Source organism: Sabethes cyaneus, chromosome 2 (genome assembly GCF_943734655.1).
Source record: "Sabethes cyaneus chromosome 2, idSabCyanKW18_F2, whole genome shotgun sequence".
Lineage (NCBI taxonomy): Eukaryota > Metazoa > Arthropoda > Insecta > Diptera > Culicidae > Sabethes > Sabethes cyaneus.
Genome location: NC_071354.1, coordinates 161,129,335 through 161,148,068, shown reverse-complemented (window position 1 = coordinate 161,148,068; position 18,734 = coordinate 161,129,335). Strand labels below are relative to the sequence as shown.

General features: G+C 35.7%; 2 protein-coding genes across 2 annotated transcripts in view; one reads left to right on the top strand and one right to left on the bottom strand.

Moving 5' to 3' along the window:
• Positions 1-218: 218 nt before the first annotated feature.
• Positions 219-3,306, bottom strand: LOC128736876 (cyclin-Q). Its single transcript, XM_053831375.1, has 5 exons — positions 3,182-3,306; positions 2,665-2,756; positions 2,463-2,607; positions 858-1,310; positions 219-797 (listed from the first exon to the last, which is right to left on the bottom strand). The coding sequence occupies exons 2-5, from the start codon at positions 2,748-2,750 to the stop codon at positions 696-698; spliced, it is 786 nt and encodes a 261-aa protein (XP_053687350.1). The 5' UTR covers positions 2,751-2,756; positions 3,182-3,306; the 3' UTR covers positions 219-695.
• A 7,992-nt stretch (positions 3,307-11,298) lies between these two features.
• Positions 11,299-18,734, top strand: part of LOC128736256 (uncharacterized) — a 59,690-nt gene continuing 52,254 nt past the window's right edge. The window contains exon 1 of the mRNA XM_053830734.1: positions 11,299-11,479. Coding sequence (XP_053686709.1) covers positions 11,299-11,479 — 181 coding nt within the window. The remainder of the gene's footprint in view (positions 11,480-18,734) is intronic.

Here is an 18,734-nt window from a genome sequence, read left to right as displayed (position 1 = left end):
AATTTAGTTTATAATAATGTAGTATAGTTTGATTCCATCTTGAATATGTACTGGGTTTCGGATTTTTTATTATTCCGTATGTACATATAAACTGTTTTTTGTAATGATTGCAACATTTGTTGAATGTTTTCTGTTGGAAATTTTCTTTCAAAATAACGAAAAACGAATCATCGGCTTTTAAAGAAATGACGTATTTGTATGATGCTAACTTTCCATGTTTTATTTGTATTGTGACAAAATATTTGAAAACAAACTTAAAATGAAAAGGGGTGAGTCAAATGCAGAAAAATATATGGCGCTTGTTTTTCTTAATCCTAGATACTTGAATTTTTTTCCCTTTGCTTGCTTGAGCAAGCTGGCTTAGCAGGTTCCAAGCATCATCACGTCATGTTGTATCACTTACAAACAAAGCAAACGTTGTTTGATTTCCTAGAACTCTTGGGAGATTTTTCGACAGCCGCATGCAAACTTCTAGCATTGACTGTGATACGTAATAAGAATGATTAATGTAAACTCTATTGTCGGACGAAAGTAATACTATCAGTTTAACAGACGTTCATAGAGATAAAATTCTGTTTTTCTTTTTAATTATTTAGGTATTCATGTTTTTACTTATCGCAAATTAAAAGTCAGAATTAATCCCAGAAAGATAGTTTTAGCGGAGGGATGTTAACATTATTTAATGTGTAATATATTCAGTCTTCGTCCTCGTCAATTTCTGCTTCAGTGTTGTACACTTCCAAAATGTCTTCAATTACCTCCCAGTGTTTTTCGCGTGTCAGATCTTTACAAAATACCTAAAAGAAAATAAATGAATTAGATCAAATATAAATCGGTCACTACCGTCTCTCACTTACATTGTACCATGCAGTCATTTCGTCAGCTTCTTCCGCCAGTGGTACTTGAACCCCATATGTTTGGAACGATAGAGCTAAGCAGCATACCGCGATATGTTCCGGCTTGTGGTCCAATATCTTTGCACTGTGATGAAAGTCCTGAAGAAACGCAGCAGCTGTTTTAGCAACCGGTAACGAATTCCACTCTTTGACACCGAACCAGTCTTGCAGAGACTTCATGTAATGCAACATGTACTTGTGGGGATGAACTGCTGTTAGTTCAAACTTTAACATTCGTGTAATAAACAATTCGGCCTGTACAATAGTGTCCCTCATAGACCAATACTCATCGCCTAATTCCAGTGGTTGGGATTCGCGATTGATGGTATTGTGCGCTACGTTGATAACATCGCGTATCTTTACTGGATCATCTTTGATTTTACCGGCCAGATACAAACAGGACGAAGCGATCATCTAGCAAAATTATCAGTATTTTAATCAATAATGCAAAGCGAAACTAAAACAAAGTCAAAGTTCAATCAAATTACTGTTCTGCGATAGTAGACTGTTTCTTAGTAAAACCAGTTATTATCATAGATCACAGATGTTGTTGCTTAGTAGGTTGCTTCTAGTAAATACAATTAGTAGGTACTCATGGTCCACGTGTTTAAGCATGTCAGTTGAATTTTTCTTGTGATTTTTTTTATTTATTAGATCTCTTTTTTTAGATGACTTTAAAAAAAAATTCTGTCATTAGGTTAGAATGGGATATGTTAGCGTTAGGTAGTGAAGGGACAGTTACCAATTAGTCGTCTAGGGCTTTATTTTACATTTTCTCCGACAAGATTTTCTATTAAATACCTACCAATTTGAACAGTGATAAAGAATCAAACAATTTGAGAAGCCCCAGTAACAGTAATTAAATAAAATAAAAAAAATACAAATCCCAGCTTTTGTGAATTTAAAAAAAGCCCAACATTGTAAAGCGAAGTCCTGCCGCGTAGCATTCCGTTTGAAATTTGACCGGTGGATTTTTTATTCGAGACTTCGCAGTCAACTGCTAGTTTTGCAAGCTAATGCAACAACGATCCTATTGAATCTAAAAGTCTGTCCGAACGAGATTTGAATAAATGACGACTGGCCTATTTGGCCAGTATCGTACTCGAAGACAAACTGGGAGGCTTAAAAAAGCCTGTATATTGCATAAATATCATTTAACGATTTATTTTAGTTTGTTTAAATTTGCATAAAAATTTCTAAATAGAAGATTAAAATATTTATTTTTGAACAATAAATACACAGTAAGAGCAGCACTAATAGTGCATCTCGTACTTGTTTTCAAAGACATTATCCTGGCTATTCAGCACTGTAGAACTACAGCGTGAACGTTGTCGATTCGATATAGGTATTTGTTTCATTTTGAAACGTTTATACTTTCTATTGTATACCTAATGCGTGTTAATCTACAAATTAATCAAAAAAACGTCTATATGGTTGTTAAAACATCGAGTCTAGGTTTTTTCTCTGCGAGGTAAATATAAATCTACTTAAAACATTAGGAAAAAAACTTCTAATTTTGTTTTTCATGCCTGATATTTTAAAACGGGAAGGTTAATAGGTACTTACAAAAGGATCATATTCCGACTCATTGGTTTCTCTGAAAAATCTGTGAAACAGGACTGCGGCCATAGCAGATGTCAATGGCTTCATGTTCAGTTTGATCGCACATTCGAACAAGAACCGTTCTGGCATTCCCTTCGTGTCTTTTTTCCTGTATATTAAAATGATTATTTTATATAATAATAAATTAAATACCTGTTTCATTTACTTGTAATCAATTTGCTTTACTTTCATTAAAGGTACTGGCGATTCTTTTTTAAATGTCGCCAAGACTTCAGAAATATCTCGCATCATTTTGACCTGTAATAAAACGATAGAAAAGAAATTTTAAAGTTAATATTTTACGTCCTTAGATGATTTTAGTATTGATAAAAGGCTCATCCATACAGATTTGAAATATCCACTTTCAAATATTTATTCAACAAAGTATACATAATCATATTTACATATCTTTTAGTTGGTTAAACATGTAGTTATGATTTATGAAAGAAAGCTCATCTGTCAGCTTTCGCAATCTGCAAAACCAATAGCATTATTACCGGAAACCGGTCAAATTGCTTGTACGAGTATTGCGTATTGCCAATGCCAAATTGCCAATGTAGAAGTGACCGCTATAAGTGTAGTGCCACTCAAATTTCATGGTTAAAAACTAAATGCTTTGAAGCAGCTGGTTGTTTCATTTTCCTAGATATAAGATTAAAACAAACCAAACCCTGTGAACTTACGTGACTATCAGTATTGCGAAATCAAAACTAAATCCGAAGACTATGGTTATTATTGATGGTAAAGCTATTGATTTCACAGGAAAACTAATTAAACAAGAATTTTAAAACATGAGCCAATAACACGAGCCGTCCACTTCCACCCAGGGGGCTGATATGACGTCACATTTTCGTTGCTCACATGAAAAAGGCGGCAAACGCAAAGCGATTTCACAAAACGAATTTATCTAACCATTTTCACAGTTTCACGTATTTCGCATTAATTGTCTGCCTGAAATTGGCTATGTGATGCTAAAACCTTGACTAAAATCGAACTAAAACTAACAAAATTTAACAATTTATACATCCGACTCGGTTGTCAGCTTGAGCCCATCTATGAAGCTGTCAGCTTGGGCCCGCTCTATGTTGGCTACGTTTTTTTTGTATAGGTTGGTATTGGAAGTGTCATTCCCGTGCTTCCACCTATATGAAATGAATGAAGTAGAATGAATAAAAATGAATGTGTCAAATCAAATTGTGTCAGTGTAAGAAGCAGAGATGCCAGATTTTTCTAAAAAATTACCGCTACTCGAAAATCGGAATAAAACTATTCGAATACTGGTCATAAAATTTGCCAGCAGGGATCACGGGATATCCTTCTTGGCTGCATGGGATGTAATCAGGGGTGAGAAATGAATGTCAAGTCTCGTATGTCTGCTGTATAAAAAGCTGAGAGATTCGCGAATAGAGCTTTCCAGTTATGTGTGTATTGGTGCTTGAAAATGAGGCAAACAACAACAGTAAACAAAAGAGATGCGTTCCTTTGTCACCAAGGTACAGAATGAATTTCGTCTTCCGCTGGCTTAAATAAATACAAGCAAATTTTCAACATATGTGCTTGAATTTGGAACAGGACGGGAAATTTGAGCGAAATATGTGCTCTGCAGTGCGGCAAACGGAGAAACACAACTAGTAATCGCTATTTTTCGGTTTGTTCCTCCAGCATCAGCTGTTCCCCAAAATAAGGTAAACATCATGTATATACACACGTATTTCGTGTTCGCTAGTGTGGGTGATTGAGCTGTCAGGACGCTTTATAGGAAAAAATCCAATGTCAAATGCAGCCAGTTCGAACTGTCAACTGCAGCCAGTCGTTATTATTGGTCAGAAATGGAAAAGTATTGGTAACTCATGCCAGTTTTCGGCAGGTAGTTCTTTAGGCAAACACAAACAAGAAATTAAATTGGTCTTATTTTTTTCGTTGTAAATTACCTGCTAAAAAAAATAAACATTTGATAATATTTTACCTAAACATACTTTTGAATTTCTGACGACAGTACTCATAACGTATCATTGTACATGCAATAAACTATGCGCATCCGATTTATCGCATGTTTCATACAGTATTTTTGCAAAAGCTGATGTACCCACAGACCAACTAGCAGCAAAAATGTCACTGCAAGACACGCACGAAACACGAAATCGATCCTAGGCCGACGAGAGCCAAGCCACATATACCAATCGACAGGGTTCGTTGAACTGAGCAATCTCTCTCTCTCTCTCTCTCTCTCTCTGTGTGTGTGTGTGTGTGTGTGTGTGTGTGTGTGTGTGTGTGTGTGTGTGTGTGTGTGTGTGTGTGTGTGTGTGTGTGTGTGTGTGTGTGTGTGTGTGTGTGTGTGTGTGTGTGTGTGTGTGTGTGTGTGTGTGTGTGTGTGTGTGTGTGTGTGTGTGTGTGTGTGTGTGTGTGTGTGTGTGTGTGTGTGTGTGTGTGTGTGTGTGTGTGTGTGTGTGTGTGTGTGTGTGTGTTGTGTGTGTGTTGTGTGTGTGTTGTGTGTGTGTTGTGTGTGTGTTGTGTGTGTGTTGTGTGTGTGTTGTGTGTGTGTTGTGTGTGTGTTGTGTGTGTGTATGTGCGGGACGCACATGCCACAGTGTGCAACAAACTGTGTAATGAATGTACCGCAATTGTGATCAACAAGGTCAAAGCTAATAATCGCGTTTTTATGATTCAGCCCCATTGTGAAGTCCTCTCAGCCTCTCAGTTAGCCTCGAGGCATGATTCTGGCCTAATAAGCCAGTCATTGTATGTTCGAATTCCGACTGGGAGACGCTGTTAGAGTCAATAGGTTCGTAGCAACTGGCCCTGCAATTGTCCCGCACTCTAACAGCTGGCTGCGAAGTCAGTCGTATAAAAACAGAAGGTCGAGTTTCGACAACGGAATGTAGCACCTAGGCTTTGCTTCTTGCTTTTACCATTGTGAAGTGGCTGGGAAACAAGGAAGAGTGTCTGATGAGGAGGATACCACTAAGGGGGGGGGGGCGCAAAATAAGGAAAAAGGCGTTGTTGCTCTTTCATTGTAGGAGTTTTCTAAGAGAAAACAAATGCGAAGTGGCTGCGGGATAAAAGGGGAAGAGATGAGTCGCCGATCATTATTTATGTTCCGCTATAACTAAAGAACCCCATTCTCCAACAAACTTGACATACGTGTTTCTTAGTATGATGGCCTTGATGGTCATAGATGACTCATAATACAGTGGACCCCCGTTCGTTTGAACGATGCCTCATGCAAACTAACGGAGTTAGCTTTTAATTTGAACAACAATATGCTGGAGCTTGTGTGAACTGGCTGCCCTGTTCTTTGTTATTGTTTTGGTGGTTTGATTCAGTTGGCAGTTGCAAGCAGCGAATATTTCATTCTCCGATCAGATTTCTACCATAATCGTTGGGAAAACGCATTGTGAAACAGATTAAACACGCTAGATCAGTACAAACAAATCGTGTTTATGTGCATTGTCTGCATAAGCAAATGATGTCATATTGAGAATGACATTTGAACCATTTTTAATTTGCACGTCGTGCAAACCAACGGGGTTCAAATTAAAAAGTGTTCAGATTAAAAACGGTCCACGGTATTGACAAAAAGAGGCGGCGATGCTCTTCCATTCAAATCTATAACAGTTGCACAAGCGGCTGAAAGAAAAGAGTTACAGGTATGTAATCACTGGTCCCGTACTCTAATAACTGGCCTCGAAGTCAGTTGATAAAGAAGGGTCAAGTCTTAGAAAGACGTTTAAGCCCAAGGCTTTGCTTTACTATCTCTTACTGACTGCGAAAGATAATGCTTTGTTCAAAAGTACCACTTAAAAATCAATTATGCTCAATAACTTTGCACACGATTTTTCATTGCTTTCAAATGTTTTACAAAATCATTCAGTATGTCAAAATACACATTTATCTAAAGACAGTTTTTCGTTAGAACGCATATTTAATGAGTTATAAAATATCTAAAAAATCTCACTTTTTAATAAAAATTGCAATTTCAGGCAACTTTGCGCAAACAAAACAACTTTCATAGGAAAGTAGGTACTAGTCCTACCATCAGCACCTGTACATAATTTTGAGATTTTGCTGTAAATGTCTAAACTATATACAGCTGCTAATGGGGTCCAAAATACTTTAGTTACCCTATATTTTGTATATAAAAAACCAACATCTCCATAGGATCTCCATAGAAATTTCGGAAAAATCAATTGGAAAGTGTGTTATTTTTTGATAGAATTTTTCATAGCTCGTTAAGAGCAAGAGAGTTACTGTATTCTACAAAGTTAATATTGCAGTAAGATACGCTATATTTTATAAATAAACTTCTCCAAAGACATCACTCTTAAGAATTATGCATTTTTACCCAAATGCTAATGTCTACTTTTTGCGGTTTTGAACCACTGTGTGCGTTTCAATTCTGTTTTAATAATCGTTGCTGTATTGTATTGTAATGTTTCAATTCAGTGAGTTTCAGGTTTCATGTTGCGACTTTTTTCCAAAATGTTCTAATATATCCGAATCAGGTTCTATAAGTGATAGTTAAAATTGGGATTATACAAAAAGAAATGCTGCAGCTGCTGACCCCAGTTTGAGACTAATACAATGCTGGATATGGCATCGACAAATCTGCTATAGGTATACATAATACGGTTCAGACGAATTGGAAAGCAGTATTCTCAAATTAGAATGAAACAAAAGAAGAAATCTTCTGAAGTTCGTAACTAGAACACACAACTTGGTGATATTTTGGAATATCACAACTCTGTATAAAATAAAAATAATCAGCGAATGTTGATGAAACATGTTCGTTTTATGATTTAAAACTACCCAGGTAACCAATAAGCATTAAAATAAGCAGTAAATCAGTCGTTTATTAGCATCCCTGGCGTTTTATACTGCAGGTTGCTGTTTATCAGCTTTTTGACTGCATAACTGTTGTAAATTGGCAACCACAATTCTTTTTAAATTCTCCTGGTTGGTAACTAGCTGCAAATAAGCATTGTCAGCACTATAAGAGGGCTAGCAGTAAAGTAGCCGCATATTTTGCCAAAATAGCATTTAAGTAGCATTTAAGGCAACTTAAACGCTTATTGGCTTGCTTTTAAATTGCATTGGAAATGCTTATTGGTTACCTGGGTAACACAACCACATTTTAATGCTATCGTAAATATTTGCAATCTTTCAGTTGCGCGAAAATAATTACAATTCGTCATTGGAATACGATGTGACAAACACATAAAACAATTTCAACACTATGTTTCGTTTACATAACACATGCAGAAAAATGCTATCTGAACATTCCTGCAGCATTTCGGTTACATAAGTTCAACATAATATTGGCCGGGTGATACTTTCGGATACTTATGCTGCATTGACATTGAATTTAGGTTCACCGGATGAGTTATGCTCATTGATGTATAGGAGATAGTGTTTACAAATTCGAACCTGCATATTTTACAAACAATATTACTCGAACACAAATACTATACAACACGCTTTTCACCTTTATCGCTGTAGCTGTCAATCGGGGGAAATTATTTTCTTTTGGTTGTATTAGTTAAACATGAGGGAGCGGAAAATGCGCAGAATCCGGGCGTAAAGAAAATTCCTGCGGTCGTGACAACCTGCTAACGAAATAAAAATACACGCTTGGTTAGTTTAGTGACACATTTTAGTTTGTGAGGAGGGATCTTAATGTGTAGTATTTTGTTAATGAATGAAGTGTAATAACTTTTAACAGATTATAAGATGAACACTTATTAGACGGATAATTATTCGCACGCGTTCGGTTGGGACCACCTTGATTGTTAGTTGTAAACATCTCCGCGAGAATGGCGATTTTATGCCGAGCAGGAAAACCTATACGTGAAAATGTAGCTTCAGTGGGATCTTCTATCACACATGAAAATGAATAGTGAATGATAAACAAATAACTAGTATTTTAATGGGTGATAGTTGAATACGGACATTACCCGAAAACAAAAATTAGTGAAATTTTATGAACTGTATTCCGATTAGAGTTACACCCCTACACATACCAATATAATTCAAGTTTTATGGAAGAGTATAAACAATGCTGAAATTATGTTTTTAATACTATTAGATAACTATTTGTATGCATTGTTCCACAGTACTATTCGTAAAATGTATGTTACTATTGTGTTCTCATTAGATTAGAACTCAATTAAGTTACAAACAAGAAACAATATCAGTACGACCAGCACATTTCCAATGTTACGAGCCTGACACAACAAAAGCCGATAGTTTACAATCAGATTTTTGAGACAGTATAAATGAACAATCGATGGCTGGAAACGGACAGGTTTGAGTCGCTAGCGAAAAGTTCAAAACTTTTAACTTATCGAAGGATAGGTAAAGACATCACATCACATCAAATTTTTATGAGTTACTTTATAAGTTTTATTGAAGCTATAGGTATTCATAGTTAACTTTTTTCGCCCGGTATAAACACCTTCTGTGGCAGATCCACTTTGAATGGAAAACACGGAAAACATCTTTTATCGTCTTGTCAGATGACATGTTGAGTGACAACTTTTCATAGCACCTAGTGCTAATTTTTTTCTTCTATGAACCTAGTGATGTCCCGATCAGGAGGAGCTAACAAAATTATAACAAATTATGTTATCAATGGACTAGTCTGTTTCCAACTTTTCTAACAACGGTTGTTATAAAGTAGTTAAATAATAACAACCGTTGTTATAAATGAGCGACGGTTAGTGGTTAAAATAACAAAAATTCTAACTAAATTGGTTCTAGTCAATAACTGATTCTGAACAGGCCTTGATATGGTTTTATCTAGATTGTAACACATTTTGTTTAGAATTATTTTTCAAAATTTCCAGATATTTCAAAAATATGATAGTAAAATAAAGTATTTTAACAAATACAATAAATGTTATGCGACGAAATTCATTTGCTATTCAAATAATCATATTAATTAGACTAGTTTTTTTGCAAATTACATATTTTGTAATAAGGGTTATATTTAGCATGTTTGGTGGCGAAACCCATATTACTCATTTATATCTAAATGAGCCACAACTATCAGAATCTGTTACAATTTTTTTTGGTATTGCTTCTTGCTCAATTTGTTACCAATTTGTAACAGATTATGTTATAAATATCATAATGTGATCATTATGATATCATAATATCATACTGATATAACCTTGTTATGGCCTCCTGATCGGGGTAGGTATCAGAGTACTATACGATCCCTCTTTGAATGTAGAGGCGTAGAAGTAACAACGTTAGTAATAAAAGACGAACATTACAGCGATTCAATCTAGATTTTACATTTCCATTCCACATTGCTTTTATAAAAGTTATTCTGCATACCTGATTTTGAGAATCAACATTCTCAGCACATACTATTTTTTGCATATATTATTATCTGAAATATTGTGTCCTAGTTCTTAAGCAATGCTGGTCACGTTAGGTCAGTTTCATGCTTAAAACTCGACTGCAAAGAATGGTTTCAATTGAACGATGTTGAGAAATTCTTTTGCAAGCTTAGAATATTTGGAAAAAATGATTAATCGGAAGGTCGAAGTTCTTTGGGCAAGAGACAAAATCAAGATTTTCTATCGGGTCGCGTGATAAGATGAATCTCATCATAATGATCGCTGTAGGATATCTCATAAAGATTGTAAAACACACATCACTAAAATAAAATGTACTCTCGTGTGCGATTAAGATTTTGCTCTCTCGTTTCACCAACAGCCAGCATCATCTTGTTCACTAGAAGGACGCGTTTTACGCTTTTTGACAGTAAAATCTCAGAAAAGTAATTTTAGTCTGCCGTTGTAGCTTGACCCACACGATACTCACCTCCTCCGAGAAGAAAGGTTTAAGCCAGCTCCAACTGGCTAGCAATACTATTCATATTCATATTCAGCCGTCGTTGTTCTAGTGTTACGTGATATCTATTACGAAGCTGGTTCTGGAATCGGTCAACTATTGTGCTAACTGTTTCGATGTGCGATCCATTAACTTTTTAAACTTTAAGTGTACATTATTATCGAATAAGTAATGTTGAAAATTTGATAAACAAATAAGGTTTTGTTGAAAAAAATAACGATTCCATATTTTGTTGGTGAAGAAGCTCATCGGTTTAAAAATAGACGCTAAATTTGAATATTGCAGATATGGGCTTACGTCCTTTGGTGACGCATTAGTTTCGCACATAGAAATGAAATCGTTGTTGAACTATCGAAAGGACCTGGTCAAGAAAATCGCAGTTATCTCATGATGAAACCGCGACGTTCCGCCTATTTTTATCACTGTTGCTCAAGTGTGTAATTTTTATCTATTTTTTTTTTCAATCCCAAAAATGCGTCTGAACATGGTGTTACAAAAATAGCGAAAAATTGCTCACACAACCTGCCGAGGAGAACCCACCTTGAAAAATAGCCAAATTGCCATCACAAATGTAGTGCAACATAGGAATATGATTGAAGAATATAAAGTTTTAGATTTTCCGAGTTTTGAGGGGAATTCGATTACATAATTATTTTACCAAAACGAAGCAGTAAGTGTTGCAGCAGCATCGAAAAAGTGAAAAGAAAAGAAAGGTTAAACAGTGCGCAACAAGCCACGGTAATAGTCTGATCATTTCGGTTAGTGAGTGGTGCGCGAAAAAAAATCAAGCGGAAATTTTCGAAACGCTCTATCATCCGAATTTTCAGCGGCGTAGGACGAGGTGAAACTAAAGGTGAAATTCAACATTGTTTATAGAGAAAGAGTGGCACAGGCGGAATAGAAAGGAAAAGTGAAATTAAACCCACAAACTATCGCTACAATGGCTACTTCGGTAAACAGCCGAAGTGAGTCGACCGGTGGCATTCTGGGGCCCCGAAAGACAATGATCATCATGGTAACGGTGGTTGGATGCATCGCCATTCTGTGGCCGAAGGTCTTCTATCCGATGATGGTTGGCCCTGGACAGACCAAGAACGTCATCAAGGATCATCGCGGACCCGGTAAGACTTGAACTGCTACCAAATTTAATAAGATGGCGATGTACTACAGTTGTAATGTATGGGTACGACTCTTTCCTGGCTTTTGCTAAGGTCTTATGTCGTTTATTAGAGTAATTCATATAGAATTTGATAAAATCCACCTGGAATTATTGCTTTTGCAATTTATCTGGCCAATTGACGAAACATACCGACGGTGGTATGCGGACGTTTCAAGTTTTTTTTCCAAAATATGAAAAAGTGAAGAACATAGTTTTTCTGGAAACCTTGTTTTCAAAGTCGGTACCATAAAAATCTCATAAACGGTTTAAGAAATCTACTCACTTCCCAACAAACATTTTTGTTGAATAGTTGCTTATTCAACCGTTGTATAGCTAATTGTAGAGTAACAAGCGCTTAACAAGCTATTATACAACAAAAATGTTTTTTAGGTTCTTCTTTTTGTTTTAAGGTTTTTAAAATTATATGGCGTTTGACTTACCCATTTTTTGTTATAGCCAAGTTTGTATTTGTATTTGCACGTATTTTGACATTTTAAAAATGTATAAAAGTTCTCCGGTTCTGTTGAAATTATACTTACTCCTTTCAGAAAACGTGTGAGTCTGAAACATATATTTTTTATTTGTCGTGTTTAAATATTTTAATGTGCTTTTCAGGATAAGTATTGTACTGAAACTCAAAGTTTTTCATGAACTCATGATGTTTTGTTTTTACTTGCAATGAAACAGATATATCTGGTAAAAAATACACATTTCTGGTACATTTGCAAAGAAACTCAGCTTTCCAGAAATCACATAAAATACAGAGATCTCTTTTTCCGTTAGAGTTCATTAACCCATAATGTCCTAGCGTATGATATATTATACCCCCTCTTCAAAACCTGTTTACTGCTGAATTTCAATAGTTAGCATTGTTAATATATCACTACAAGAGAGATAAGACATTAATCTGATGTGTGTGTGTGTGTGTGTGTGTGTGTGAGATAACCTGTCAGTTTTTGTAATTTCTTCTGTATTTTCAACAATGCAAAGTTGTGATAAATGGCGAAAAAAACTTTGTCTCTAAAACGCATGATAAAACCTACATTTTGCGACAAAACATCATCTGAAATGTAAATGGTATTTAGAAGTCTATCACAAAATTCGATTAGAAATATGCAAACAACTGTGTAAAGCGAAAGAAATCCATTTTTCCGCTAAATGAAGAGAATTTATATCTTCTACGGTCGACGATTAAAATATACAACGCTAGCTCAACTTTTACGTCGACAAATTTGATGATGTTGGCACAATTTATGTTTATACTCTAATTAGCTAGCCCCGTATAGTCGTGCTACAGTCCCCTAAAAATGTTTATCCTTTCTCACTGAAGCATGATAAATATGAATCGTAAGCGAAATTCTAATGTAATAATAGGTTTATACTGAAATTATGGTGACGTTCAAATACATAAACTCAATTGTTTTATTTTTCTCTTTTGCTGGCTGGTGGCTTGGTAAATTCAACAATAACCTGTGTGTTTTCGTCTTTACAAGACGGCACTGCTGCTTTATTTTCTTATTCAAATGGAGTATAAACTCGATTTACGAAAATTGCAAAAGAAAACAAATTAACGGGTGGCAACTAAAATTTTGGAATCTTTACGCGGCCCAAACGAGCTCAGAGAGAAATGAGAGTATGTATGTGTTAGCTCTCTCTCTCCTCTTTTTGTTAATATTTTTTGTTTTGTTTATGCTTGCTCAGTTATGCTGAAAATGGCGTCGAAACAAGAAGCATTCCGGGAGCGCGTTGTACACTTCAACGAATTGCAACAGAAATCTCGGCAAAAAGTATACGATACAACATTTAAAAAGCAAATATGTTGCGGCTTCGACTGTTTACCATGTCCTAAGATGCCCAACAACTACTCGCGAGCAAGCTAGTGGAAGACCAGTCAAAATTATGGACGCAGAAGGACATCGTTCTCTTTCTCGTTTCTGCAACCACAAGCCCTCTGGTTTGGCTATCAATTAAGATGCACCAGACGAATGTTTGGAGAAAATTTTGATCCCGTTTCTACAAAAACACCATGCAGATAGACAATACGTGTTTTGGCCGGATCGAGCATCATCGCATTACGTCAAAAAACCACAATCGTTCCTTAATACCCATTCGATTATATTTTTACACAAGAACCACGACCCGAAAAATCTGTCTCAAAGCGCCCAATCGAAGATTTCTCCGGGATTTTGAGTTCCTAAGGTGTACAAAAATAACTGGAGAGCGACGAATTGCAAACAGTTGATTGGTAGAATCAAGAGATGCATTCGTAAAGTTAACATGAAGGCTGTACAACGCTCCTGTTTCGATGTCAAACGGCAACTTCGCCGAACAGCCGATTACGGATTGTTTTCAATTTTCGCTTTAATTTCGGTAGATCAGATCTTCTTCATGTATCTTTATCTTTTTTTGACAGCTTGAGAAAAAAATTCCAAAATTTTAGTTGCCACCCGTTATAATCGTCTGTCTCTTGCAGGGATTCCAGGTGATTTTTTGAAAAGTCTTCACGAATCAAGAAAAAATGTCTTCATTTGTCTTCCTTCGGCTTTCCGCCCATTTAAATTGAATGGTGAAGTCATGTCTTCAAGCGAAGACATTTCACTTTTTTGTAACAAAAATGTCTTCAAAATGAAGACATGTCTTCACTTCTGGCATCTCTGGTCTCTTGGGATAGAGCAAAGTTTGTGCATTGGCGGAACTAGTGGGCGCTAGTGGGGGCTAAGCAGAGATGTACAGATCAATTTTGAAATTTATCTTTTGACTCGGCTCTTCGAATCCACTGAGATCTCTGAGAAGGATCTTTTTTCACCGGCTATTTTTATAAGAATTCGATGATTGTAATAATAAAATACAGTTTACCATAATTTCCCTGGTTAACGTCGCGAAAATCAGGAAAAAAATATTTTCATTTGGTCAAAACTACAAAAAACAAACAGGTTATGTGAACAATCGTCAAACCATAGAGTTTTTCATACTGATACATATGCAACGACTTCTAGGGGGCACACATTACATCAAAACAGCTGGGGTTCAATTGCATATATTACAGAAAATAATGTTTGACTACGGTTTTCTTTGCTATTTTATCAATTACTAACTGACCCAGCAAGCTTCGCATTGCAACAAGTTAAACTGTGCTGTGCATTAATTGTAAATCTCAGAAGATCTTTGTCACAATCTGGAGTTTTGCAAGTTTCTGAGAAGTTCAACCTTTGATTATTTATTTTTGCAGTTACGTGAACTATGAAACCATGGGTAGTTTAATATACAATATTTCAATTTTTGTACTCTTTTTAAACACATCATTATATTTCGCAATCTGTAAGATAGTTAAGAAGTCAGAAAGTGGCATATTTTAGTATGTTTTGCCACTTGTGGAGGATTTTTTTGAGATTAGGCCATTACTAATATTTTAGAAAGTCCTTCCAGTGTTACTGAAGAGGGGCGAAAAAAAGAGATTTTTTTATTCGACCAAAAAAAAGCGTTTCAAGCATTTTTACCTAAAGTTTAAATGTGATAACCAAATCTCTTCTTGCTCTTCATATAGACGTTATTATTTTCCTTGTAAAAAACTACGAAAAGAAAGACAAAAATGAAAGATTTTTTTGCTGATTTTCAGAAATTTCATTGTTCGAATTTCCATTTCTGTTTCGTGTTAGAAGTGTGAACACCACTCGTCCACTCATAATATAAACTTAAAAAATAACTTGCAATGGCCTTATTTAAAAAAAAAACAAAAGCATGTATCACCTTCACAAGTGAATTTACGGTCACCCTAATAGCTTAGCTTAGCCTAGGTAGACTGCCCGTAGTTGCAGTCCGTTATTGGCCGAACCAGTAAGATTGCTCAAAGAACCAACCAACTGGAATGGCGCTTGTGAGTAGCATGGCATTCTCATTGTGCAACTTCTACTGATTCAATACATTGACGATTGATCAATAACGACGCCGGCCATGGCTAAAAGGCTGTACTACATGGGAAAAGAAAGGAATATTAGTCCGATATTTGTTGTTGCTAGAGACCGCGGGTACCACTGCATCTCCACAAGTATCACGGAATAGGATTTGTGTTAGTAGGGGAAGGTATAGATCAGGATTCATCTTGGTAGATGATATGATTCAACGAAATAACGCGCGCGTCAGCGATTCCATTTCATCCATTACAAAAACGTTTCCGCGATCACCATTATAGATTGTCGTTTAGAGAGCGCGTGTGGCGTATTTGGTCCTGAAATCGATTCGACGATATGAATATTATGCTGTGAACATGTGTTTCTGCAACTAAAAATAACTAGTCCCGCGCGAATCCACTGTATGGACGGAGAATATTAAATCCATCTTGTTAGATGACCACGATTTATCAAGAAAGTTTTGATTTGATTAAACATTTTCTAGCAAATTCATGATAACGCTTTTGAAGAGATCATCGAATTCACGCATTCTAATTCGTTTACGAACCGTTACATTAACAACTTTAATGCTCCGCGAATTTACCGCTTCATTACAAAGATCGTGCAAGTAACAACCAGGAACTCCTATATTCGGCTCTTCACCTATATCAAACTATTATTCAAAACTGCTGATTTGAATGAACGTCAGCGTAATCGTTACGGCTTCGGAAAAATTTTGTTTTCAAAGTTTTTTGCAACGAACGAGGCACGAAAGCAAGCGATGCTTTCCTTGCAATAAAATACTCAAAACCTGAATACCTCAATACTATTAACGAAAACTGAGAATAATATTTTGTTTCATGAATGATTGGAACAAAATAAATTAAGAACATTGACAAACACACTGAGAAACAGTTTAAAATTTTTAGAAGTAGATAATCATACAATGCTAATTGACTCACCATACCTGACAGTAAAAATCAATCAGAAACAGTGAAGCCAATAAGGTATTTCTTGAAGCAAATAATCCCTAAGTTGATAAGCATTTCCTCCTACCAACTTCTACAAAGACACTATGCCTAAAAGCTATGTATTTGTACGTTATAGTAAATTATTGTAATTTAGGTAGTTTCAATAGGGTGATACTAATTTTTGTTGATTTAAATACATTCAAAGTGGCATGGTGTCTTGAGAAAAGTTGTAGAATACATTAAAATAAGCTTCGTTCGCCCTTTATAAGGCAACGGTACTATATTGCCATCAACAAAAAATATTTGTTTTGCGTCTATACTAATATCAATATATTATAGAAGCAAAACAAACATTTTTCGTTGGTGGCAATATAGAGCCACTGCCTTATAAAGGGTTTAATAAAGTCATGCTTAATCTTTTTCTCTTAACGGGATATAAAATATTTGATTAAAAAGTAACACACTTTTAATTAATTTTCTCCGAGGATGCTTCGGAGATCTCTTGACGAAAATTAAATTTTTTTTGTAGACAAAATATAGGGGAGATGCGTTCGCCTTCGCACCCCCAATCCGCACCCCCAATCTTCGCCCCCAGGTAAAAGTTGCTTTTACTATATAGGTATCTCAACCTGTAGGCATAGTAAAAAAATTCTAAACGATTGTTATATAGTAAAACAAATGTAAAAATGTATGTCTCCTTTCAAAACATCAATTTCATTTTACATCAATTGCGTATAATTTCGTAATTCATTTATGATAAAATTTTGAACTTTAAAATGCCACCATTGAAAACAACACTATTTTCTTTGGGTGCGAAAAACTGAGCTTATTTTGAAATGCTGGGAAAAAGTATAATATAATGTTATTTATGACACGTTTAAACTGTCATATTTGTTTAAATAGCACAAAAAACATTTTGAAATGCATTAACGCGTAATCATGGTGATTTTTAGAGATTTTATTATTTTTGAAAAGAGGCGAAAACAGTGCACAAAAATTCGATGTTTTAGTCTTTCGTCCCTGTGTCAATTGCTGTTTAAATCATAGTATAACAGAAATAACTGCATATAATCAATTGAATTTTTTTTTTGATTAATTAATATGGCTGAGAAAAGGCACCTTGAAAATGCACAGTGCAGTTCTCAAAGCGGCGCCAAAACCCAGCATCTTTTGAAGCACAAAGTCACATTAATATAACACTTAACAATCAAGCACACTTTACAATGATTACAAGACGTAACCGATTAATGACAAAAATCATAAATTCTTGTAGAGTAGAAGTGGATTGGCCATAATTAGTAACATAAAGTTGAAAAAATCCAAACTAAGCTAGCTAAACTCTCAAAATTCATTGGAAATTGGGTTCTAAGGGGGGATATATAATACATTTACCCTAGTACTTCCCTGTGAAAGTTGTTGGTTTGCCAGAAGTTGTCCGAAATTAAAAAAGTTTTTGTTGAGTTGGGCGAATTTCGTTTTCCTGAATATTTCGTAACTCATTAAATATGCGTCCTAGGGACAAACAACCTTGAGAGAAAATTTATATTTTAACATACTGAATAACTTTGTAGAACATTTGAAAGCCATAAAAAATCGTGTGCAAAAATGTTGAGCATAATTGATTTTTGAATATTTATATTTCATATTATGTTTCGAAACTTGTAAAAGATAGTAACTATCTATTCAGCAAAGTTGCATATTTTAGAATGTTCTGAAACTTTCTGGAGGAAAAAGATTTTTTTGAAACTACTTTTTTATAATAAAAGTTTGTATCATCCTAATAGGTAAATTCACGGTCACCCTAATAGTGCAGAAAGATGCGCTATTTTATTAATGAACTCCTCCAAAGACACCACCCTTGAAAATGTTTTCCCAATTGCTTATGTCTGCTATTTTACTATTCTGAACCACTGTGCGCGGGTGTGATCCCCTCTTTACTCGCTGTCGCTCTTTCGGAACCAACTGAAGGAAAGTACTAGAGGTCAGTAGACCCAGGAAACCAAATAAACCTAGACAGACGTGATTTCTGCGGAGCGGGCTTTCCGTGTGTAGACTCATCTACTTCTACCATCAGAGAGCCGGGGTTTCACGGAATTCACTGCACAGTCGTCCGGCATCTTTGCGATGTGTCCGGCCCACCGTAGGGTCCCAACTTTCGCTAGGTATACGATGGGAATCTCTCCATGTAGTGCCTGCAACTCGTTATTCATACTCCCACACCACTCTCCGCTATCCATTTGTACGCCATCAAAAATAGTCCGCAACCCCTTTCTTTTCAATACGGAAAGTGCACGAATGTCTTCTGTAAGCAAAATTACGATTCGACAGAGATGGAAATATCATTTCAATACTGAATTTC

What these genes read in the sequence shown, in the direction of transcription:
- LOC128736876 (XM_053831375.1), bottom strand. Translation starts at nt 2,750, where the DNA reads ATGATGCGAGATATTTCTGAAGTCTTGGCGACATTTAAAAAAGAATCG. An exon ending in AGTCGGAATATGATCCTTTT is followed by an intron (nt 1,311 to 2,462) that starts GTAAGTACCTAT and finishes TAATTTTGCTAG; the next exon opens with ATGATCGCTTCGTCCTGTTT. An exon ending in AAATGACTGCATGGTACAAT is followed by an intron (nt 798 to 857) that starts GTAAGTGAGAGA and finishes ATTTTCTTTTAG; the next exon opens with GTATTTTGTAAAGATCTGAC.